Below are 23,190 nucleotides of genomic sequence, written 5' to 3'. Positions count from 1 at the left end.
GTGCTTTCACTAAATACTTGATTTTCAATCTAGGATTACAACATGCTCTTCCTCAGTCTTAAGGGCCTTCTTGGCGGGAGTTTCAGAGGCATCATCTAGGTGCCTTTTCTTGGGGTTTTTATCATCCTCATCCAATATTATTTCGCCCGGCATAGAGACTCCTTCCTCAGAATTTGTCTCATCAGGTTCGACAACAGCTGGTTTTATAAGTGGTACCTCAATATCTGGCAAGTTTATACCCTCAGGCTCACCTTGCTCTATGTAGAGTTCAACAGGGGCCCGTATACTCTCTTCGCTATCTTGCTCATCAGAAATTAACAAAATCGTACCGCGAGCAACTTTGACCTCCGCAAGAGTCTTATTTAACAAATCTTCAAAATCAAAATCAGCTAATAACCTCTGAGTGGATTTGTCAAGCACCGAAACTTCACCAGAATAAGAATACTTTTCTTGAACAGCACCGACTAGCTCAGAAAGTCTCATTGTATCTAAATCGTTTTGCGATAATGTCAGAACGCCGCGAGCAATCGAGCATACTGGGCAGCGAGGATTTGGTGGCCCTAACTGGGGATTCGAAAGGTAGCGGTTATTGGACATGTTACTGGCCTTAGCTGTAAATGCCATGTTCAATTCTGTGGGATTTGCTTTTGGCTGATTTTTGAGAAGATTGAGCACTCTGAGCGATGCAAGGGATGACAAACCCGCAATGATTGCATTCGTTGTAGCAATTGCAGGAATGATGCCTCCTGCAATTTGCTTGATGTCAAAAACGGATTTCAAAGGCAATTTAAAGACGCTGGCACGAATATTTGCGGCCGCAGCAACGAAGAGAAGTGTGTCAGGGTCATCTTTGTCAAATTCGATTTGTTTTTCAGAGGAGAGTCGCTGCATCAGTTTTTCAGTAGCCAGAACAAAAGCGTTAACTTGCTCCTGGATTGTCCAGACAGTGTTCAAATTTTTGTTTATTTTTTCATCGAATTTGAAGTTGTACAGTGGTGTAGGTTTCTCTCTAGCTTTCCATAACTCCTCAATAGCAAGAAGCTTTTCAATGTCTTTAACAAACACTTTCTCGAAAACGTCTCTGATGCGTGTCTTATCGCCCGACCTGATGAGTTCTTGAAGTTCATGAAGCTCGTTCGTCTCCTGCCTGATGCGTTCAATCTCTTCAACATTATCGGTGCCAAGGTCTTCATCCGCGGACATTGAGCCACTTGAGGCAAAGAGCTGCGAAAATAGGAAGTTTTTGGCCCAAACTATGCAGTGGATGGGTTGGGATGGAGTAGATCTGATGGTGCAGACGGGAAAGGTTTTAGGCGTCTCCTTCGTAGTACAATCAAAACATTCGGTGGCGCCCGGTATAATAGGCTGAATATATCCATCGAAACCGGCGGTTCCACTTTCGAGCAATGGCTTTCGAAGATATTGCGCCATCTGATTGACGTAACGTCTAGCTTCCAGGTTGTCCAATGCGTTGAAAAAGATCGAAAACTGGGAAAACCAGGCCAGTGGAAACTGATTCACATCCATGATGTTTGCTTGATGGGCAACAAGCTTTGAATTGCTCACATGTTCGATAGCACGAGCTGCGGTTGTCGCCTTCGCTTGCTTAATATCGCGTTGGCGAAACAGGAACTGGCGGTTCAAATTAGACAGATCTATAATGTCGAGGTCTACAATGTGAATTTCGCCAAACCCCATAAGCACTAGATTCTTCAACAGTTCGCATCCGATGCCTCCTGCGCCCACCAACAGTACACGGCTGCTGCGCAGTCTTTCATAATTTTCTTGGCCCAAAAGGCGCACTGCACTCGCGTTGGCCATGCTCGTGGCTATGTTTTCACCAGCTGAGTGGCCGTCAAACTACCCAGTGTTGTCAGTGTCAATTTGACAACTTTAGGCGATTCGTGTGGAGAGACTACTTTTCCATAAAGAGATCCAACTTCACAACTATCTCTTCTTGATAGATTCAACTGCAATTATTGCTGCGTTCACTCACTTTAACCTAGAATCCCAACTTTATTTGACTCTTTATGGGGTAACTCTGGAAAGGATCAATAACTGTCGCCCATGTCGATGTGCCACTGAATTATGTAATTCGTGGGGCCTCATCTCTAGTGGAAAAGCTGACGGGTTATGATTTTTGTCCAAGGCAGTTGCCCTGTTTTACGGCTGTCAAAGAATGTCTTTTTCAGCGTGTTCCTGATATTCGTATAAATGCTCGCGTTTTCTGGCGAATTGGTCGGCGCTCTACAATGACAGAATAACCTTGATGGTCAAATGTTTTCCGTCCAAAGGAACCACAGGTACGGTGACTCGAAAGCTTCCAAGAATATGTTCTAATTCAATGTATTTCAGTTTTGGAAGGTTCCAACTCAAATGCGCCTTTGGTGCCAATGAAAGTGCTCCTCTGAGAAGAAGCGTCTTCCTTACAGAGAAACAAAACAAGAAATTGCATTCAGGAAGTCAGCTGAGGCGCATATCAAACTATAGACATAGTTTGGCTGTAAAATTAAACGCCATCGCTTTCAATGATACTGGCAACATCCCGACGCTATTTTCTGCTTCAACCAAACCGAAATTGCTATAACAAAAATGCTCCTCTAAAGTTCGCCCCCGAAGAAGTAGCGTAAAGCGGCCGTTGCGCGTGCTCCGCGCTAACGAGGCCCCAGTCGTGACGCCAGCGCTTTCGAGGCCTCAAACTCGGGGCATAAAGGAGTATGTAATCACGTGCCAACAACACCACGTGATAACAGTCACCGACAACGGATCCGTCATTCACCTAGATCGGATCCGAAAGTGCTATCATGATCACGAAGGTGATCACGACACGGGTTGTGCTTTTTCCACGTATATAAGCTGGGGATGCGTTGGATTAACGCAGTCTGGCACGAAACGCACGAGAAGTAACTAGAAATAGGCCTTGATAACGGGGTATTTGACAGTTTGGAGCCAATTCGTATCAACTCGACTTTGTTTGGTTTTTCCTGAGGTGTACTCACAAGGGTAATAGTGGATTTTTCAAACCAGTGGTGCTTCTTCTCCACATTACAATAAACTTCCAAACAATGTTCAAGTCTTCATTCGTTAGAAACTCCGCGAGGTTTCTTGCCACAAAGAAGCAGCCTTCCATCGGTCGCTACACCGGGAAGCCAGACCCAGCTACCGGCAAATATACCGTGTCGTTTATCGAGGGTGACGGTGTCGGACCAGAAATTTCTAAAGCCGTCAAGGACATTTTTGCCGCTGCCAAGGCTCCTATCCAGTGGGAATCCTGCGACGTGAGCCCACTGTTTATCAATGGCCTCACAACCATCCCACAGCCCGCCCAAGACTCCATCAACAAGAACTTGATTGCTCTTAAGGGTCCGCTAGCTACTCCAATCGGCAAAGGCCACAGATCTCTAAACCTGACGCTACGTAAGACTTTCGGCCTGTTCGCTAATGTGCGTCCCGCAAAGTCTGTCCAAGGCTACAAGACCGCTTATGACAATGTTGACCTTGTCCTGATAAGAGAAAACACCGAGGGTGAATACTCAGGCATTGAGCATGTAGTTTCCCCAGGTGTGGTTCAGTCGATCAAGCTGATCACCCAAGACGCCTCTGAGCGTGTTATCAGATACGCTTTCGAATACGCTAGGGCCGTTGAGAGACCTAAGGTCGTGGTGGTCCACAAGTCCACTATCCAGAGACTTGCTGATGGTCTGTTTGTCAGTGTGGCGGAGCAACTCTCGAAGGAGTACCCTGACATTGAGTTGCAAACTGAGTTGATTGACAACACTGTTTTGCACACTGTTAGAGACCCAACCAAGTACAGCGATGTTGTGGTTGTGTGCCCTAACCTTTACGGTGACATCCTCTCGGACATGAACTCTGGTCTAAGTGCTGGTTCCTTAGGTTTGACCCCATCTGCCAACATTGGGCACAAGGTCTCGATTTTCGAAGCTGTTCATGGCTCTGCCCCAGACATTGCTGGCCAAAACAAGGCAAACCCGACTGCTTTGCTGCTCTCCTCAGTCATGATGCTCAACCACATGGGCTTGACTGAGCACGCCGACAAAATCGAGAAGGCCGTCTTCACTACTATCGCTGCCGGCCCAGAAAGCAGAACCGGCGACCTGGGCGGAAGCGCTTCTACATCTTCCTTTGCTGAGGCCGTTATCAGCAGATTGTAATGAACCCCTTCGAAAGCTTTTCAAATGCCATGATATTAAGTCTCTATAAGTATACACCTCCCATATAAAGCGCGTGCGCATCTAAGGGTTATCCTTGAACAGAAATTGGTAGTCATAAACAGAATCTGGTTCACGCGAATTCCTTTTCCACGTAGTGATTTCTTTGAGGCTGTCATCGATGCGGAAGAGCCTGACACTAGAGGCACTGTCTTCCGGTGAGTAGCGACCCACCACTCCAGCATGGCCGCCGTAACAGAGCCAAACGTCTTTGTTAGAATTCGAATCTGATGACTGTAAGCAGCAGTCGTTCCCATGTTCTTGTCCGCAACTAAATGCATGTATTTTGAAGTCATCTAGTGCTTTACGGATTCCAACCTGTGGAACATCCAACGGGCTTTTATCATTGTATGAGCCTATGATGGGAAATGATCCGCTTGGTCTATATTCTGGGATTGGTGCATGTTGAAACGCCAATGAGTACAACGTGTCCCTATCCGAGTTCTTCGACGCGTTTTCGTAAGCGGTCTTTAAGAAATCAACTGCATTCTCAGGGTTTGTTGAATCCAGAATATAAACAACCCCAAATATTTCGTTATCACGCTTCAACTGCAATGCAAATGTTGTTGTTATCAAAGAGGCATCCTGTACCTGCTTTGCATGCAAATAGTTCAAATTGTATGGGAGGCTTTTGATAAAATTGAAAATGTCTCTTTCAGAAGCGTATTTTGAGTAATCGAGAGTGCCCCAGGTCATTGCCCAAGGGATCTTTGCAGAAATTACACATTCTGTTGCTTTTAGAATTGCGGTTTGGTAATCCGTGGTTTCAGGGCCATTGATAAAATCGCCGGTAAAAACAACTAAATCTGGGGTTTCCAGCTCAATTATGCGACTTATGAACCTTTGCGTCTTCCATTCATTAGTACATAAGTGTGATTCGCATCTCTCTATAGCATTGCTGACGTGCAAGTCTGAAACCTGAAGTATTTTGAATTTTCCGTCGTCTGCGTTTAGTATGCCATTTTCCGTTACGAATCGCGAATCCATGCTTTTATCGTACTTTTGAATGCTTATCGATATTGGAGTAGGACTCTCAGAATTTCTGTGATCCATTTCATGTATTGCAGTCTTCCACATAGGTCTAGGGTCTACGAAGCCGCTCCCAAGAAATATTTGAAGATTAGTAATTGACTGCCCTTCGTCTATTTTATTGCTAGAAGAGTATTTGCACCAAATACCGTGGCGTCTGTAGTGCCAATCCTCGCCTTGTAAACTCAGCCGTTCCCGTCTCCCGCCAAAAATTCTAGTCCAGAAGGTTTTATGGTGCTCGTGCCCGTGGAACATGGAGCTGTCCTTTGACTGGATTTTTGCATTGATGTCTTGTAGAACTTGCATGGGAATACTTGATCGATCTTTGGCTATAGCCAAGTCCGAAACACAATCCTTGTTCCCATCACAAGGATGCACATAAAGGTACGAGCGGTAAAAAAGGCCTGAATCTACGGAATAAAGCTTCTCTTCATCCAACTCTTTCCGGACCCTCATCCAAGGAACAAATTCGCCATTGCGTCCTCGCTTTTCCAGAATGACATCACAGTCTTTGTACCAACGGAAGCATTTTAGGAATCTCACGTCATCTATCAGGCCGCCTGTGTATCCTTCCAATTTAGTGGGTGGTTGGAATATATTTGCGAAATGCGTCTTTACAGGAATGCACGTCGCAAGGCAGAATAGGATGAATACTGGAATTAATATCTTTCTTACTGCATTATGAAGCATACGTCGCCTTTTCAAGGAGCTGGGCGCCATTGGACTTCTGAGCCCTCCCTGTCTATAATTTCAAGCTCCTGTAAACGAACAAAGAATGGAAATATATATTCGATGATGGGCACGCTGAATCAAAGCGTCCGAAACCCACTGAGCTGAATGATGAGCAGCCTTTACTCTAAGAATGTTTGGCCAGCTTTGGCATCTAGTTCAGAATTACTCTTGTCTAATTCTCCGGACCAAGATTTCTCTATATATGTGTTCCATGCAACGAATGCTGTTTCACGTGATCCAATTTACCCAGAAAGGCAGCAGATATCCGAACAATCGAACAAAACCGCGAACCTACTCCAGTCAAAGGTCAATAAGGTCCTCCTCGTCTGGAGCGCTTAGGGTGTTTATATGTTTCTGATCTTGCTCTGCGAACAATTTGGCGCCCTTGTTATGCCCAACAGCTTCTTTGACTTGTGCTTCTGTATCGATGGCACTAGGCTTAAAATAAGTAAACATAAGTGGAGACTCGGAAGCACACCGTGTGTGGAACCTGATTGCACTCGATACGGTTGACGCATCTGTTTTTGTTACATCCATGTGCTCACTATTGCTCCTACCAACAACGTGAAACCATTGTCCATTATTCTGACGAATGAAGTAGTTGGAAGCAGATATGACCGCGGAAGTTAGAAGGTATGGTTCATCAATAAGGCCCAAGTCCTTTGCGCGCTGTATTATACCAAGCTCAGGGTGAGAAAGGTTTAATTCGTTGTTGAGCCTGTGAGAAACTGCTTTGTACTGAGCCATCTTCTCGGTCTTTTTAGACCCCAGCTGTTGTTTGACCTCTTGAAGGGAGTCAACGAGCTCTTGGACTCCCGACTGCTCCGATACCCCGCTCATGTCCTTTGTTATAAAATCCAAAGCGCTATTCAGGAATGAGTGTATCTGTTTGCCCTGAAAGCTTTTGAGGTCATTCAAGTTACGCAGAATGGACCGCGCCTGCGTTTGAGAGTCTGCGGAAAGCTTTGTCACTTCCTTAATAAGCAGGTTTTTGGCCTCTTCTGTGTAAAGTTGTGGGTAGAATTCGAGAGGAACATCCACGCCATGCGGGAGAGTTGCTTGCTCTGTGCTTTCGTCCATTTCATCAAACACGATCGTAATCATCGGGGCAAGGTTGCCCAGTGAGTTTTGGATGTCGTCCATCTCCGCGTCTTCGTTACTATCGGGATACAGAAGCGCATTGAACATTTTGTAGATGTTTGTATCATACTCTTCTGGCATGAAATGCAGCAGAGATACTAGGGTTTCTATGGGCTCAGGCTCTGACACAGGCTTGTAATAGGCGGTGGAGATGAAAAGCTCCTTGACAGAGTGGGCTCCGGGACAGAGCTCCACATCGTTAGCTAAGCTCTTGATGAAGGAAGGCAGGGCCTCGTGCAGGTGATCCGAGTTGTTGAGTTTTTCGACGACCTGCGGCTCGAGGACCTTGGTCAGGTATCGCGCGGTGACGTATTTTCTGCGGCATTGCGGAGAGTTTTGTACAGCCAGGAACTTCTGGAATTGCCACAGAAGCTCGGGCTGCAGAATTAGGTTATCCTGGCTGGTCAGCGTCTCCTGTGGGACAATGCTCACGTCGTCGTTGTTTTCAAACTTGACTCTGTAAGCCGGCTTAAGAAATTGGCCTTTGTACCAGTCTTGGCCGTACGTGAGATCTTGGAAGTCTGGCTCGAGGAAATGGTGCGGAAAGCCCAGGCCCACGGCGAGACAGAAGAGAGCAAAATAGTTTTCGAAAAGCGCGTTTCCGGACGCGGGCCGAACCACGAGCGGGTCTTCTGGTCTGTTCTTCAGCTGGCAGGCTATCTGCTCGCGAGGGCTCACCGCGACTCCCTGCTGGTCCGTAGCCTCGTCTTCCGACGGTGGCGCTTCCTCTATGAACTCTGGATTTTCTGGGAGCTCGCTCTCGGATTCCGGCTCCTTTTCTCTGTCCTCTGGCGTCTCCTCGGGCGCCGGAGGTGGTCCTTGCTGGGGCAGCTCACCCGAGAAGATGTAGTTCACGGAGTTCTCAACGTCGCCATTGGTTTTGGCGAGAGCCTCGATAGCCACTTCGCGGGTTATTCCCATGTCCAGCAGCGACTGGATGGCGTTCTCGGACATTTGGCAGCGGCGTCAGTGAAGCGTAGGTGTCTCTGAGCCTCGAATGTCCCTGCGGACCCTCAGAACCCATCTTGAAATCAGGGTGGTTATGTCAAAATCACAATTTGATGATAATCATGTACGAGAAGCCTGAACACGAGCATCTGGCGAAACAGGCCAGTTCCACTCAAGCGCAGCCAAGCCTTATCTGAGCCTCTTAACCGTGACTAATAAAGCCATGATAACCTATCAACCCTGGAATTAGCGTTCGTGCTGCTCTCCGCGGTATTAAGCAAGTGCAACAACAACACGAGCCGGACACGACAGCCCACCGCAGTTCTTGTATCCCAGCCGCTCGAAGTACATAGATATAGAAGCCCGCCATGCCCAACACCGGCCTAGCGACTCTCGGGGCTCTGCCGGAAAACCCTGGCGCAGATCCTGCTGTAATTACCGCTTCCGCCGCGCGCGCAAGGTGTTGATGGCATTCTCTACGAGGTTTGTTTTTTTTACCACGAAAGCACGCTATAGCTCCGCCAGTCTTCCCTTCTGCAAGCCACACTCCTTAGCGCACACCACGCAACGAATGCAAAAGCACGGCTCTGCAATGCGGAAGGCTGTTCAATGCAGTATTCCTGGGTGCCGACTCTTGGCCGTCGCGTTTCGCAGCTTGCAAGGCTCTAAGAGTTAGCCTGCGCGGCATTCCATGAACTTAGCCCCTTGAAGTTTTTTGCCGCCGTTGTGTAAAGAATACAAAAGTTGCGTGCATAACAAAAATTCCGCAGAAGAACGGTTCATTGCGCAGCATTGGTCCATTGTATGGGCAACCGCTGGTGTTCTTCGCAGCGCCCGCGAAGTCATGCGTCGGCGCGATTTCACTAAGACCGACGGCAACCCAGCTAGCCGCTGACAGCTCGGTTTGGAGCAACCTTACTGGCCCATGACTTTAATTCCGACATGCCGTACGGCACCAAGGCGCACGAGCCTGCCTCTCGCGCTTTCTGTGGCCTCCCATTCTGTGGCTCTAAGTTTTGCATTAGCCACGCGCGGATCTTGGCTCTTGTAACCTCGCCTTTGTGTGCGCCTCGCGGTTCACGTTGAAAAATTCGCAACAGCCGTCGTGGACGTTATCATGCGAAAGCAGCCATTGTTAAAAACGCTCCTAGGATACGCGCAGCGATCTTCATCACGTGCGGGCCTAGAGACGGCGTTAGAAATGCAATTAGGGGCAGATAGCATTTTGAATCAGCCTGAAAACTGTTAGGAAAAAATTTGTAGGGCCACGATTCGAGAGTTTGAGCGGTACCTCCCCCATCTGCTCAAGGAAACAGAGGCTCGAACGTGTGCTAGGTTCGTGATTGAGATGGCCGCTGGAAACGCAGCTCAAGAGGAGGCGAGCAAGAGCCGAGACGCGTCGAGAAGCGCGAATAGCGATGCGGCGAGGAGCGCGAACAGCGAGGAACCGGGCGCCAGCGGAGTCCGTGGAGGCGCAGGGAGCGCCGCGGACGCGAGCAACAGTGCAGGCGGGGGCCCGGGAGCGGGCTCGAGCACCAACTCGAGCGCGAGCTACAGCAACACCGCGTTTATCCACAAGCTTTACAGCATGCTGGAGGATCCCGAGATGGACGAGCTGATCTGGTGGTCGCCACCGCAAACATCGTTTTTGATTCGGCCCACGGAGCGGTTCGGCAAGGCGCTGGCCACGTACTTTAAGCACACCAACGTCGCCAGCTTTGTGCGCCAGCTGAACATGTACGGATTCCACAAGGTGAATGACCACAAGACCCACGCGGCCTCTAAGAATGGGGCTGCGAAGACAGACGATCCGGCCTCGAAGTCCGAGAACACCACAAGCATATGGGAATTCAAGCACAGCTCGTCTGCGTTCCGCAGAGGGGACATGGAGAGCCTGAAGCTCATCAAGCGCAGGTCGTCGCGCTACCAGGCCTCTGCGCGCAAGCGCTCGACCAGTGCTGCCTCGACGCCCTTGGAGCCCACAATGACCGAGCATTCGCCCGACCAGCTTCTGGTGCCTCACATGCACGCGGCTTCGGCCGACTTGCCCCACCCTTATGGCTATACGCCGGCGCCCCAGTCGTTCCCAGCGCAGCCGCTTCCTTCGCAAGTGCTCTATGCTCCCGTAGACTATTTTGCTACGACTCATCAAGCTCAACAACAACACCACCACCAACAACAACCACAACAACATTATCATCATCATCATCATCATCATCATCAACAACAACAACAGCAGACGCAACAGCCGCAGCAGCAACAACCACAACCACAACCACAACCACAACCACAATCACAACCACAGCCACAACCACAACCACAACCACAGCCACATCAACAATCACAACAACAACAACCCATCTACCAAGTACCGCAGCATCAATCCACGCAATCGCTGTCACACCACCAGTCCATTTCGCAGCAGGCTCAACAATCCCGACCGCAAATTAACACCAAAGTTAGCGATGTACTCCATGGTGTCCAACTTGCGAAGTTTGACAATAACGCCTATCAGAATCAGTATGAGGCAGCTGTAGAGGACCTCAGAAATTCAAATATGGACATGGTTCGACTTCTTGACTTGGTTCACAATCTAGTCACTTTGACTCCTCAACTGGCAGCTGCGTCTTCTGGTAGACCTTCTGAAGGGATTAAGAGGTCCACGACACCAGTTTCGGGCCACCCAAATCCAAGCGAAATGGGTACATCGCCTAGAGACACACCCTCTCAGCAACAATGTATGGACCAAATTATGAGCGAGATAGCAAGGCTGAAGAACTCCACACTGTACAGGCTCCAACGCTCAACAATGCTTCAGCAAACAGTGAGGCCCGTCCACAGTTTTTCGGAATATCCTATGACAAGTTCCAGTGCAATCCCGGCCGCATCGCGTCCTCCGCTATCGAACCAGACGTCTTTGTCGTCGCCAGCGTTGTCCCAATTGACAAATGCCCAGCCAGCTCCATTGCCGCAAATGTCACACGCAATGTATTATCCACCTGCTTATGGGCCGTCAGTATATCCTGGCACTCCAGGGCCTCAGTCTGACTATTTTGGAACAACAGCGAAAGCCAATAGCGGGTCGATGCCATACTTGATGATGAACCCATTTGAGAAAAAAACCTCAACTTCATCAAGCGGGAACCGTAATATGAGTGTGTTAATGGATCCTCTAGCGCCAGCCCCCATTGTTCAAGCTCTACCTGGTGTTTCTACAAGCGCGTCACCTAACCCCAACCAGCAAATAGCACAGCAGCACGGGTACTTCGCAGGGCATTCTACCTCCAATCTTCCTCTTGCAGACTCGAGGAAAAACTCAAGGAATGAGACTAAAAGTATCCCAACCTCGAACCCAGATGGTGCTAGAGACTTGAAGCAGAGCAACAGAAGACCACAATCGCCATCAGTTGCTGAAACTCCAACACGGGCCACTGCAAATAAGCCAGCGGGCTCTGCCGTTAGCACAATGACTTACAAGCCTTATTTCCCGTACGGGACTGTGCCAGGTGCTGGCCCGACATCTCCCATGAGGGCCTCAGTTGCTCAATATTCGCAGATTGCCGCACCTGGACCTCTCCCTCACTACCAGAAGGCCCACCAGCAAAACCCAAGCCATACATACCCACAGTATAGAGGTCCCTCTCCTTTGAATCCTAATACCGCAGAGGCTCCTGATCAAGATAAAATTGTAAAGCCAATGCCTATAAGTCCTGCGGTTAGGGACCAGGAGGCCAGCGCCGCTTCTCGTGACGAAAACTCTGGCAGCTCGTCAAGGCTTTACGCTTTGCTCAATTATGACTCCAAAGAGCAATCTTCCAAAAAAATGAAGCTTTAACGAAGAATGAACTAAAAAAATCGGTGAACTTATTGTACTATAGATATTTAAAAGGAATACGCCATCTAAACTTTTGTTTATTTGGCATTGAGACGAGTTCAAAACTTAAACAACATGTTACTATAGCCGACCTTCAGACATTTTTAGCATTTTCAATGTTCAACATTTGAAACATGCACAATTTGCTCATTGCTATCTGACACTAAGAGAAAATACACGCTAGTAATCAAAAATGCATTTGTATTGTAGAATTCGGCTCCCAAGTATATCCCAGTCGCTTTCAGAGACGTAAAGCTCCTCGATCAACTTCAGTCGAGCGAAGACGCTGCCCCCCTTCCAAGTCAACAAAGCAGGGTCCATTTCGCGTGGCGCCGGGAGGACGTTTGCAGGGAACACACTTTCATTGCCGCCCAGAGCATCGACACCTTCCCAGTAAGACTGAAGCTCAACCTTAATGGTTTTCGCGAGTTTTTTCTTCTGGGCAGCGAGTTCTTCTTCGTCTTTGATCTCACTCAGCTTTTGGGTCTGTTCGAACTCCTTGACTTGTTTAGAGACTTGGTTCTGAAATGTAGGGAGCGTGTTAACGCTTAGCAACCGGGGCCTCCATATGTTTATCCTGTCTGTTAAGATGAAGTCCAGACTTGAAAACTTTGAGCTGCCTCCCACCACTAGTATATTAGAGTAAAAGTTAGCAGCTTTGGAGTGGTTATTGTCAAGACTGACACATGCATTCGTGATGCTCTCAACTATGGCTTTTTCCAAGGGTGTGTAAGCTGGCTCTAAATTTGCGCAGGTACTTGATTGATATTCTTCAATTTCTGAAGGTAAATTTAGAAGTTTTTGAAGAATGTCCAAGTCTCGGTGCATATCACAATAAGTAGTTTTCTTCTGACAGGCCAGCTGACTCACTGATTTCGGGTTATTATCCTTGCAAGTGAACATGTCCTTAGAGCGTGGGAGTTGGCTTGTGACATATTTGTTCACAGGCACATTTTTGTCCTTCAGAAGGCGAAGTATATGTGGAAAGAAGAGACCCATTGGTGCTGTCATTACTTCATCGAAGACTTTAAACTCGAATTTCTCAGCCCCAGGTTTGTTAGGGATCCGCTTGATGAAATTGTATAATTGAATTGTGACATCTGCATCCTGGAAAGTTGCGTATTTCTCCTTTAGTTGTTCCATGAGCGACCAGCCTTCTGGGCTGTTGAGATCTAGATCCTGGTATGGAAAATTCGACTCCAAGAGAAACTTGGCGAAGAGTTTAGTAATATCATCGCCACCGTAGTCGAGCGTTATCACGCTGTTGTCGATGACTAAGCCCTCGTCGACACACGCTATTTTAGTTGTGGTAGCGCCGATGTCTACCACACAAGTAGAGTCACCTATACCGGCGCCGTAACATGAGGCTAACGACTCCTGGATTACAGCCACCGCCTGAAACTTCAGATCTGTGATTAAAAGTCTAATGAAGGTTTCGACATAGGCTTTGTCGAATGCATCTGGGACCACGATAACCACCTTGTAATTAGGAATCTGGGAAGGTCTAACGTCGATTTTAGGTTGCGAGAGCGCGAATTTGAGGAGCTCCGAAACATCAACAAGAAGTTCTTGCAGGGATCCATAATCTGGCGACTCTATATTGAAGCGCCCCTTCCAAAAAGGGTGTCGCACTGTGAAGTGTGAGGGCAGGCACCTAGTGGCATCCTTACCATAGTAGCACTTGGAGGCATCCTGGATCCAATCAACGCGGTGCAAATCGTTATGTTCCGGGATCGCTTCAGGCGTCACACGGGCGTTGAAATTCACGGCGATGTCATGAGAGTTTGGGATGACTTTGCGCTTGTAGTATCGCATTCTCTCTTTGAAATCCTGTTGTATTGACTCTTTGGCGCTGATGTACTCTTCTTCGTCAACTTGCGGTTCTGGAGTTGAGTCGGAGGTTCTGGGTCGCTTGGGCACCGCGACGCAGCAGGGAATTGATTGCGGCAAAACCTCAGTAGCAAGGCCTATTTTGAGATTTCTGGAGCCTGGATGAATAACTATGGTCTGAGCATCACTCTCACCATCAACGCTCTCCTGGTCGTCATCTTCGGGCATATCTGGGGTGGCCTGGTTTGCATTTGCGTTTCTAAGAGATTTGCGCTCGCGCATGGCAAAGATCTGGTCGTCGCGTTTGAGGTAGTCAGAGGAGTAGTTTTTCTGGTTGATCAAAGACAGAGGCTTGAACAGCCCAAGTTGATGTAGCAGAGGGTTGTCCCGCTTCTCAATGCCGATGGTCTTCATTTTCTGGGCATACTGCTCGGCCGCCTTCTGGCGGCCCAGACGACGTTTTTCTAGCAAGTGTCCGGGGACCTTCGTTTGTTGCTTCGCATGTGGATCGGGCTTTTTAACTTTGGAAGCGTTTGGATTGGAGCTGAGGGCCGGAGTCATGGAGAGCGGCGTCTGATCTGCCGTGGAATAGTCGCCTTCGTGCTCCATCTCCGCATCCTCCGCGTCGCCCATGGGCACATCTTCAGAGGGCGGCTCCAGTGCTTGGGAGCTCGTCATTATTTAATTTGGCGCTGATATAGGTTTGAGTCCCGATTTCTGGGTGTCAAGTCCGTGAACGGAGCAACTGATCCAAGAGTATCTCCAGTCAACGCTGCCTCGATCTTGGAAGACGTGAACCCACTATGCGTGCATAGTTACCTTGAAATACCATGTTCCGATCACGTGCTTGAATATAGCTCTCCCGATGTCACATGATAGCAACCGTTACCCTCTTTTCGAGGGCTAGCAGCGACTTTCCATTCCGGGTAGCTGTCCCCGTTTACAACGCCCACACATCTTCACAACTTCTTGGCAGTTCTTCGCGAGATCACGTGGGTTCAACCACCCACACATTACACATTTAAGGCAATCGATCCGTAAGCGGCTATATGCCGCTTACGGTCACTATTTCCCCAACGATATTCATCACGTGCTCGTCCGAGCATCTCTTCTTCTGTACGAGCTCACATATCTTATCCGATAATCCCGTAAAGGGGTGTAAGCGAAATCGGACTCAGCTGTAGTGTGAAATAGAGCAGGCATAATAAAACCCGGTAATTACACGGTTAAGGTTCTCGTACCTAGCTCCGGTAAAGTCAAAACTATCAATCAGTAATTTAGCAGTGCAAGGATCAGCTGCAGTTAAACTAACATCACAGCCTCTACCTGCTAGTGCGCTCACAAGAACAGGCGACGCGCGCACAAGAGATGGCGCATAAACGACAATTTTCCCTAGAAGCATCGAAAATGCTGAAGCGCAAGAGCTCTGAGATCTTCAGAAGCCTGCCCAAGGTGCCCACTACACAGTATCTGGAACCGGCGGAGCTGACGCGAGACATCCTTTACAGCGGGTACCGGCCAGTAATCTACCCGGTCAAAGAAAACCCGCTATTCAAAGAAGCGGGATGGAAGACGCAGCGACTACGAGGCGAGCGCGGCGCAAGAAAGAGTAGCACGGTGCCGCAGAGCAGCGAGATGAATGCAATGGCCGGTCCTCTGGGCACGGGAGGCATTGGGTCAGGCGGCGTGAACGGCACATGGCGCTACAACCCACGGATTCCCTCGAAGCTGCTGCCCTACAACCTGTGGTCCTGCACAAGCATGGCGATGGAGTACCACCCAGAATGGCTGGCCGTGCCCCGGACGGTAGTGAACAAACTGCGGCCCTTTGAGTCCCCACACAGGCCGGTGGCCGAGAGGAGCACAGACTGCAAGGCGGGCTCCTCGCCCACAGTGACGGCAGCAGCGGTGGCGCCGGCTACGGCGCTGCCAGCAACGGGAGCGCGGGCGAAGGCGCCCGCGCGCAAACGCAAGCCCGCGGAGCATGGCGAGGACAACAAGCTCTCAAAGCAAGTTGGGGAGTTCATTAATTACCTGCGGGAAAAGGACCGGGGTTGACATAGCCGTCAGCGGACCGCGGCGCGCCAGGCGTTTGAAACATCTATTAGAGCTCCAAGGAGCAGGGCATATATAGCGGGTCTGTATACTTTAACTTTCATTTTGGACCGAAATGCCAGACGCCGAGCGCAAGCCTTTAACAGCAGGCATTGCGCTCTAAAGTTTGAACCAACGGGCCTTAGGCTGCACTTCGGCAATGCATTCCAATTCGACCTTGATCTTGGGGTTTGGGAAGCTCACCACCACGCAGCTTCTTGCTGGGCTGTTGGGGAACTGTTCTCGGTAGATTCTGTTGACGGTCTGCGAGTACGCGCCGTCTGCAACGAACAGCAGCACCTTCAGAACGCGGTCGGAGTTCGAGCCACTGGCTTCCAAGACGTTGCGAAGGTTCTGCAGCGCGTTCCTAGCCTGCTGCTCCAGATCTTCGGGGAGTTCGTCGGTAACAGGGTCCGAGCCTATGCAGCCGGACGTGAATACAAGCTTCGAGCCGGATGTCACGAACGCGGGCGACAGTAAATCAATGCCCTTGGTCGCGCCCACTTCTTGCCATGTTACTTTCTTGGCCATCTTTCTTACACAGCTTGTGAGCAGTGGGTGGAGCGTTTGAATCATACCTTCTGTAGAGGAGCTTTATCTTTCACTCACATGCCCGCAGTGTCCTCGTGACCCACCGTTTAGATAGTATGCGATGAGCGAGTTGTGGGCGGAGCGGTCCCCGGCCCTGACGAGGCAGGCGAGGTCCACGTCTAGCGGTGAGTCTGGTTCGGGGCTGGCGAGGAGAAGCCATATCGCGTGAACAACGTGGAGCAAATCCCACGCAGGCGTCCAGTGCGCCGCATCCAGCACACTCAAACATATGCGGCCGGAATCGAAATCGACATTACAGTGGGGCATGCATCGCGCTTGGAACTGTACTTTGGGTGGTTCGAGCGGGTACGCCTCTGAAGCCTCGATCTGTAAGGTGAACTCATGGCCGAAGTACGGCGTGTCTGGCGGCCCAGTAATAAGGGATTCCCACTTGCGGAGGTTTTCCTCGGAGACAGGAGCCAAACTAATGATGTATGCATACTCCGGGTCCCTGCCCAGTGTCTTTGAGAGCGCACGGTACTCCTTTGCGAGTCGCTGCGACATGGCCTCGTTCCGTGAGCGTTGAGTAGCAGTTAGGTCAGAAGACGAGTGACAGATGAGATGAGATGAGATGCGATGAGATGGAGTTTATGTTCGTACACATTGATGATTTGAGTTTGAGCGCATAGCTAGTGGAAAGCCCATTGCAGGCAGTAGTTGATTTGTGCACTCATCCAGGCCTAGCATATTTGCCCCTCATAAATTGTATTTCGCGTTTGGGGTGATGGTGGGTTGTTTGTTGGACAATGCTTTTTATGCAGTAACTTGTTCAGAAGTGCACTTACTGGGCCCTTTCCAAGGAATTGAACAGTATGCGCCACCACAATACCCTTCTGGTCGTTTTCAGGCTCTCTGTGGGCTTGGACAGGCTAGCTCAGCTTCCCAAAGGCCTGCCAGGTTGCAGGATTTAGCTAATTTCACGATGTCTCTTCAGACGACAGGTAGCTTTCTTCAGGGAGAAAGCAGAAAAGATTGCCACTCCTACCTGAACCAACACCAGGAACCATAGTTTCACAGGATATCAGCCTTTTCAAGACCATGTCCAGACTCGCAGACTCATTGGCAAAGATCGCGCTCCCACTGGGACTCGCAGCGTCCGCGCTGCAATACTCGATGTACGACGTGAAGGGAGGCTCACGGGCCGTGATTTTCGACAGACTCAGCGGTGTGCAGCAGCAAGTGGTAGGCGAGGGAACTCACTTCTTGGTTCCCTGGTTGCAGAAGGCGGTGCTCTACGATGTGCGTACCAAGCCTAAGAACATTGCTACCAACACCGGGACTAAGGACTTGCAGATGGTTTCGTTGACACTGCGTGTCCTGCACAGGCCAGACGTTATGAAGCTGCCCACTATCTACCAGAACCTGGGGCTCGACTACGACGAGAGGGTGCTTCCCTCGATCGGTAACGAAGTGCTCAAAGCGATTGTGGCACAATTCGACGCCGCAGAGCTGATCACTCAGAGAGAGACTGTCTCGCAGCGGATTCGCCAAGAGCTGTCGTTAAGGGCGTCAGAGTTCAACATTCGGTTGGAGGACGTGTCGATCACACACATGACTTTCGGCCGCGAGTTCACCAAGGCCGTAGAGCAGAAGCAGATCGCGCAGCAGGACGCAGAGCGCGCGCGGTACGTGGTAGAGCTTGCGGAGCAGGAGAGGCAGGCGTCGGTCATCAGGGCCGAGGGTGAGGCCGAGTCCGCGGAGTACATTTCTAAGGCTTTGGCCAAGGCCGGTGACGGTCTCTTGCTGATCCGTAGAATTGAGGCGTCGAAGGAGATCGCAAAAACGCTGGCCAACTCGTCCAACGTCACTTACCTGCCCAGCAGTCACAGCGCGAGCGAGCAGGGCTCGCCCAACTCGCTGCTGCTGAACCTGGGCCGTTGAAGTTGCGCGGCGGCGTGCGTGTATATAGGGCGAGAGGAGAAGGCAGGGGGATGGGCCAGTCTCGTGCGTTTAGCTATGTATGGATATTCGGCAACCTGATGCTTGAACGTGATGGGCGGAGATATCGCCGCGGCGCCAGCTGCAAGTCGCTCAGCGGCGTGGGAGCGAGAGGGAGAAGGGGAGAAAGGGAGAAAGCGAGGAAATCTCGGAGTTGTGGAAGCAGAACTTTGCATTAGGTTTGGATGAAGTCCAAGCTACATACTTTATTCATTATTATGTATGGGAAGAAAGTTTCCAAGATTAGTACATTCAGGCGTAACTAAAGAACGAAAGTGGTTGACGGTATGACGAATAGGAAAAAAGAGTGGACGCCCGGCGAATGGACGGGATAGGATCTAGGCCATTGGCAGTGCCGGCGTAGCGCCAGCAGGCGCAACGCGGCGCAGCCGCGGGGACCCGTGGGGCCAAGCCAAGGGCGGAACGCGGGGAGCAGGCTCCGCCGCGAGTCCAAAATTTTGGGTATAATATTACAGGGTTGGAAAGAAAAGGGCGGCGGCGGCGCGCAGGGCACAGTGGGCTGGCCCGCGGAAGTGCGCGCTGGAGCGCCTTAGACCTGGGAAATGGTGGGCACGCCAACGTTGCCGGTTCTTCTAGAGGAACCGGCGCCAAAAGCACCGACGGAGATCAGGTTGACCAGCGACAAGCCGAGCTTGGCCAGGAAAATGAAGAAGGAGAAGTACAGGAAGGCAACGGAAGCCTGGGCCTTGCGGCAACGGTCCGTGGAGCCCTGGGTCACGGTGTTGCTGTCGAGGTAGTCCTGGTTGGTGCACGAGTGGGTACGGATGGCGACGGCCAACGCGGTGGCGGCGGCGAAGGTGAAGACGAAGTTCAGGAAGTCAAACACCGCGATCAACAGAGGCCAGGCCAGCGCAGACACGAAGTTAGCTGGGATCGCGTACAGCGAGTCGAACAGCAGGCCGAACGCGGCCGTGAAGATTGCGAAGTTGACCTGTGGGTTGTTGTGCGTCTTGTGTGTGGCAGCCAGCGAGCCGGTCAGACCGAGGATGATGACCAGGAACGCGAAGTTGAGGGCGCGCAGCGAGTTGTCGAGGATGGAGAGCATGGCTGCGGGAACGGGTGTCTTTGAAGTCTAGTTCGTGCGGATGCTTGGGGAGTGAACACTAGCGGTTGTATTGGGCCACGGAAGGGATGTCTGTTAGCCGAGAGCGTTAGTCACTTGTTTGTCGGAACGAGAACGAAGGGAAAAAGTGACCTGCACAAGGGGGATGCCTCTGGAGATTCCTTGCTTGTACTTATACGCCGGGCCCCGCTGCATCCAGAGCAAACCCGGGCTCCGTTCTGCGCGCATTTATGGGCTTCTGGAAAGGGAAACACGGCGAGGCCCAACGTAAACATAGCAAAAAAAAAGGGCGAGTCTCCAGCCGGGTAACCCGGCCCGCGACCCTAGATCACGTGACTTTTCGTTCCCAGTCCGCTTCCATACGCCGTGCCTGCCCACGAGCCCGTACTGTTGAACTACGAGCCCCACGCCGGCGCGCTGCGGGCTCGCGTGCCTCGCCGTCCGCGCCTAGGGCCTTAGCGCCGTGTTTGCTCCGGAGAGGCGCGCCGCTGGGCTCGTCGCGCGGTCGCGGCGCACGGCGAAGCCCCCCGCGGCAGCATTCGTCAGCTCGATGACATAGGGAGCAGCAAGCATGACGCATGGAACCCAGGACCGGGTGCGTCTGCATGGAGCACGTGCATGGACGGCCGCGGGCGGCGCGGACCTCGGCCGTTAAGTCCGGTCAAGCGGCCGAGGACGCTCGGGGCGCTCGGGAGCGTTTACGTCATCGGGCCGCGGATCCCTGCATTCCGGGGGCCTCCGTGGAAAGTGAATATCTCGGGGACGCGAGCGCGGCAGTAGGATGACGCGTAAGCGAGGGGCATCACACGTGAGGGGCACGTGCTTCCCACGTGCACTGCAGTTGTGCGTGCTCTCCCGGGTAACTCCGGGGGCTTCCCTGCATAGCAATATGAAAAATTTAGAGTAGCATATAAAGGGGAACCCCTGAAAGCATGATACGCACCGTCGGCGCACCTGAAGCACACTCCAAGACACGCGCCGTGGGAGTGAGAGAGGTCTGAGAGCACGCACGCATTCCGCACAAGCGCACAGTCACATATATCCACAGCATTGGGCCGACAGCATGTTCAAGAAGAGACAAGACCCGCTTGAGCATCTGTTCCAGCAGAGCGAGCCCCAAACGGGCGACGCCGACAAGGGTTTCCTCCACAAGGTGGTGAGCAAGGAGCAGGAGCAGTCCGCGTACAACTCGCCCTTCCGCACGTCGCAGTCGCTCGCGGCCGCGCAGAAGCGCAAGATGCAAAAGTTTCCGACCGTCAGCGCGTCCGTGAGTGCGCACTCGAGCTCGGACATGGGCTACAAGGTAATTGACGCGGCGAGGCGTCGCGCCAAGGACATCGCGGTGCCCCGGTACCTGCAGGGCAACGACGAGCGCCAGAGACGGCGGCTGGACAAGCTGGAGCGCAAGGAGGACGCGCTGAAGTACAAGAAGGATTCGCAGCGGATCGTGGACGTCCGTGGCGGCCAGGACCGCGCGGCAGGCGCCGCTGAAGACGAGGGCGACGTCGCTACGGATGCGGAGGTTGAGGCTGCGGCTGACGCCGAGACGGAGGCAGAGGCCGACGCTGAAGCTCACACGCAAACCGACGCGGGCGCAGACGCGGGCGTTGCTGCTTCTACCGCTGAAAGCGTTGCCGCCAGCACCAAGGATGCAGAAGCCGTGCCAGCCACAATAGACGAGACGCCTGTGTCCGACACGCAGGACTACGTCACGCCCGGCGCTGAGGCCCCGGACGCTGAGTCCGGTATCGCCGAGCCAGAGACATCCGCGGCCATTGCCGAGTCAGAGGTTCCAGCAGCCATTGCCGTTACTGAGACCCCGGTCGACGGCGCCGCTGCGGAGCCAGAGGTTCCAGTCGCCGCTGCCGCTGAGTCGGAGGTGCCAGCTGCGCTTCCAAGCAGCGAGACGGCCGGCGCCGAGCCTACTGAGACGGCCACCGTGAATTCCAAGGAGGTAGCAGTCGGGACCGCGCCGGACGCCGCGTCCTCTGTTCAGAAGGTCCCTGCCGGCGTTGACCTCGTCGGAGAGCCAGCTGTCGCAGAGGCCGCTGGCGAGCAGCCTGCCACCGAGGGCAAGATCAATGCCGACGGAGTCCCCGAGAAGCCCAAAGATATCAAGGAAACGCCCCGCGTTCCCTTTGCCACCGGCATCTTCGCCCTATGGACCCGCTCCGACAAACGCGGCCAACCCGTGGCATCCCCCAACGACCCAGAGTTCATTGTTAAGTTCGACAAGGGATACATGTCCAAGGCGCTATACGACACCCTCGAGTATGAAGAAGCTATTCACAAGCGCGAAATGGATGACTACACCAAGGAGCACGACGCCAAGTACGAAGCCAAGGCCAATGAGTACGAGGACCGTCTGACGTCGCTCAAGAGCCAAATCGCAGAGCTTGAGGCCACCATGGAGACTCTACAGAAGGACACCACTGAGAAGATCGAAATAAGCGAGGCCAAGTTGAGCGCGCAAATGATCGACCTAAACGCTGAACACAGCAGCAGCAAGAATGTCATCTTCAAAGAGACCGAGAACATGAAGGCCGCCAAGGTCGAAGAAAAAGAGGGTGTCGAGGCCAAGCAAGAAGACGTCAAGACCGAGCTCGAGGAGCTCGAGAAGCTCAGAGCTGAAATAGACGCTGAGAACCGCGAGCACCAAGGCCGTGTTGACGAGCTGACCGCGGAGCTTGACGCCAAGCTTGCGGCAATCCAAGAGCTTAACACTCAGCAAGCGGAGTTGCAAGCATCTATCGACGACCTGCAGCAGCAGAAAGATGCACTTATCAGCGAGGCCAATGCCGCCGATGAGCAGCACGGCTCCAACGTCGCTGTCTTGGAAAGCATCGAAAACAAAGAATACCTGCCAAAGCTCAATGCCATTGACACCAAGATTTCTGAGCTGCTCACTTCTCTGACCGTTGTCAAGCAGGAGACCGCCAACCACAAGACCGAGTTCGCGGCCGTCTCGAAGCGTTTGGAAGAAGAGGACGAAGAGCGCAAGGAGAAGCTGCGCCAGGAAGAAGAAAACCGTAAAAGACTCGAAGCTGAGCGCCTGCAAAAACAACGTGAGGAGCACGACCAACAGATTCTTTTGCTTCAGCAGGAGCACGAGCGTCAACTAGCAGAGGCCAGCCAAAAGGCCGCTGAGCACGAACAAGCGCTCCTCAAAGAACGCGAGCAGCGTGAACTGGTTGAGAGAGAACGTGTGAAGCTTCAAGGCGAGAAAGCCATCAGAGAACAAGAGGAGGCTAAAGCAGCAGACAAAGCCTTGGAAGAGGAAATCAAACAGAGGAACCACAGCCGCGCTCTCGCACTCGACGGGGCAGAAGCCGCTGTTCAAAAAAGCCAAAAGGAGATTACGGAGCAGAAAAAGACTCCGTTGTTGCCTGCCTCAGAGCAGAAGGAGACTCCACTATTGCCTGCCCCTGTGCAGAAGGAGACTCCGCTACTGCCTGCCCCAGAGTCCGCCCAGCCAAAGGCACTTACGAACGATAACAGTTCGTTGTACGAATACTTCACTGAGAAGGAAATTAGAACCGTGAACTCCAGCACTTCAGCCTTCACTAAAGCGTGAAGCGATTGAAGTTCCACTCCTATTTCCTTTCTGCATAAAATTGCGTAATAGTAACCTTTATAATTTGTAAAATAAAAGAATCATTCCCGTCTTCTACGAGTTAGATAATGCTCAATACTGCTTGAGA

At 51.7% G+C, this 23,190-nt stretch overlaps 12 protein-coding genes across 12 annotated transcripts; 5 read left to right on the top strand and 7 right to left on the bottom strand.

Annotated features, from left to right (window-relative positions):
- Positions 1-24: 24 nt before the first annotated feature.
- UBA2 (E1 ubiquitin-activating protein UBA2) lies at positions 25-1,821 on the bottom strand (the record flags this gene model as incomplete). Its single annotated transcript, XM_002554795.1, has 1 exon — positions 25-1,821. One exon carries the CDS (start codon positions 1,819-1,821, stop codon positions 25-27), a length of 1,797 nt encoding a protein of 598 aa, XP_002554841.1.
- Positions 1,822-3,065: 1,244 nt separating this feature from the next.
- Positions 3,066-4,172, top strand: IDH2 (isocitrate dehydrogenase (NAD(+)) IDH2; the record flags this gene model as incomplete). The annotated part of the gene is made up of 1 exon (XM_002554794.1): positions 3,066-4,172. One exon carries the CDS (start codon positions 3,066-3,068, stop codon positions 4,170-4,172), a length of 1,107 nt encoding a protein of 368 aa, XP_002554840.1.
- Positions 4,173-4,253: 81 nt separating this feature from the next.
- SIA1 (Sia1p) lies at positions 4,254-5,978 on the bottom strand (the record flags this gene model as incomplete). The annotated part of the gene is made up of 1 exon (XM_002554793.1): positions 4,254-5,978. The coding sequence occupies one exon, from the start codon at positions 5,976-5,978 to the stop codon at positions 4,254-4,256; it is 1,725 nt and encodes a 574-aa protein (XP_002554839.1).
- Positions 5,979-6,290: 312 nt separating this feature from the next.
- RUP1 (Rup1p) lies at positions 6,291-8,084 on the bottom strand (the record flags this gene model as incomplete). Its single annotated transcript, XM_002554792.1, has 1 exon — positions 6,291-8,084. The coding sequence occupies one exon, from the start codon at positions 8,082-8,084 to the stop codon at positions 6,291-6,293; it is 1,794 nt and encodes a 597-aa protein (XP_002554838.1).
- Positions 8,085-9,426: 1,342 nt separating this feature from the next.
- Positions 9,427-11,913, top strand: SFL1 (Sfl1p; the record flags this gene model as incomplete). Its single annotated transcript, XM_002554791.1, has 1 exon — positions 9,427-11,913. One exon carries the CDS (start codon positions 9,427-9,429, stop codon positions 11,911-11,913), a length of 2,487 nt encoding a protein of 828 aa, XP_002554837.1.
- Positions 11,914-12,132: 219 nt separating this feature from the next.
- Positions 12,133-14,460, bottom strand: ARP8 (Arp8p; the record flags this gene model as incomplete). Its single annotated transcript, XM_002554790.1, has 1 exon — positions 12,133-14,460. One exon carries the CDS (start codon positions 14,458-14,460, stop codon positions 12,133-12,135), a length of 2,328 nt encoding a protein of 775 aa, XP_002554836.1.
- Positions 14,461-15,150: 690 nt separating this feature from the next.
- On the top strand, positions 15,151-15,840 carry SUE1 (Sue1p; the record flags this gene model as incomplete). Its single annotated transcript, XM_002554789.1, has 1 exon — positions 15,151-15,840. One exon carries the CDS (start codon positions 15,151-15,153, stop codon positions 15,838-15,840), a length of 690 nt encoding a protein of 229 aa, XP_002554835.1.
- A 156-nt stretch (positions 15,841-15,996) lies between these two features.
- On the bottom strand, positions 15,997-16,452 carry KLTH0F14916g (RidA family protein; the record flags this gene model as incomplete). The annotated part of the gene is made up of 1 exon (XM_002554788.1): positions 15,997-16,452. The coding sequence occupies one exon, from the start codon at positions 16,450-16,452 to the stop codon at positions 15,997-15,999; it is 456 nt and encodes a 151-aa protein (XP_002554834.1).
- An 18-nt stretch (positions 16,453-16,470) lies between these two features.
- PEX4 (E2 ubiquitin-protein ligase peroxin 4) lies at positions 16,471-16,971 on the bottom strand (the record flags this gene model as incomplete). The annotated part of the gene is made up of 1 exon (XM_002554787.1): positions 16,471-16,971. One exon carries the CDS (start codon positions 16,969-16,971, stop codon positions 16,471-16,473), a length of 501 nt encoding a protein of 166 aa, XP_002554833.1.
- Positions 16,972-17,505: 534 nt separating this feature from the next.
- On the top strand, positions 17,506-18,348 carry PHB1 (prohibitin subunit PHB1; the record flags this gene model as incomplete). Its single annotated transcript, XM_002554786.1, has 1 exon — positions 17,506-18,348. The coding sequence occupies one exon, from the start codon at positions 17,506-17,508 to the stop codon at positions 18,346-18,348; it is 843 nt and encodes a 280-aa protein (XP_002554832.1).
- Positions 18,349-18,955: 607 nt separating this feature from the next.
- Positions 18,956-19,471, bottom strand: FHN1 (Fhn1p; the record flags this gene model as incomplete). The annotated part of the gene is made up of 1 exon (XM_002554785.1): positions 18,956-19,471. The coding sequence occupies one exon, from the start codon at positions 19,469-19,471 to the stop codon at positions 18,956-18,958; it is 516 nt and encodes a 171-aa protein (XP_002554831.1).
- Positions 19,472-20,552: 1,081 nt separating this feature from the next.
- On the top strand, positions 20,553-23,063 carry KLTH0F14828g (uncharacterized protein; the record flags this gene model as incomplete). The annotated part of the gene is made up of 1 exon (XM_002554784.1): positions 20,553-23,063. The coding sequence occupies one exon, from the start codon at positions 20,553-20,555 to the stop codon at positions 23,061-23,063; it is 2,511 nt and encodes an 836-aa protein (XP_002554830.1).
- Positions 23,064-23,190: the final 127 nt, after the last annotated feature.

Source organism: Lachancea thermotolerans (assembly GCF_000142805.1).
Source record: "Lachancea thermotolerans CBS 6340 chromosome F complete sequence".
NCBI classification, from domain to species: domain Eukaryota; kingdom Fungi; phylum Ascomycota; class Saccharomycetes; order Saccharomycetales; family Saccharomycetaceae; genus Lachancea; species Lachancea thermotolerans.
The sequence above is the reverse complement of the archived record's forward strand: the minus strand, read 5'-3'. Positions and strand labels throughout refer to the sequence as shown.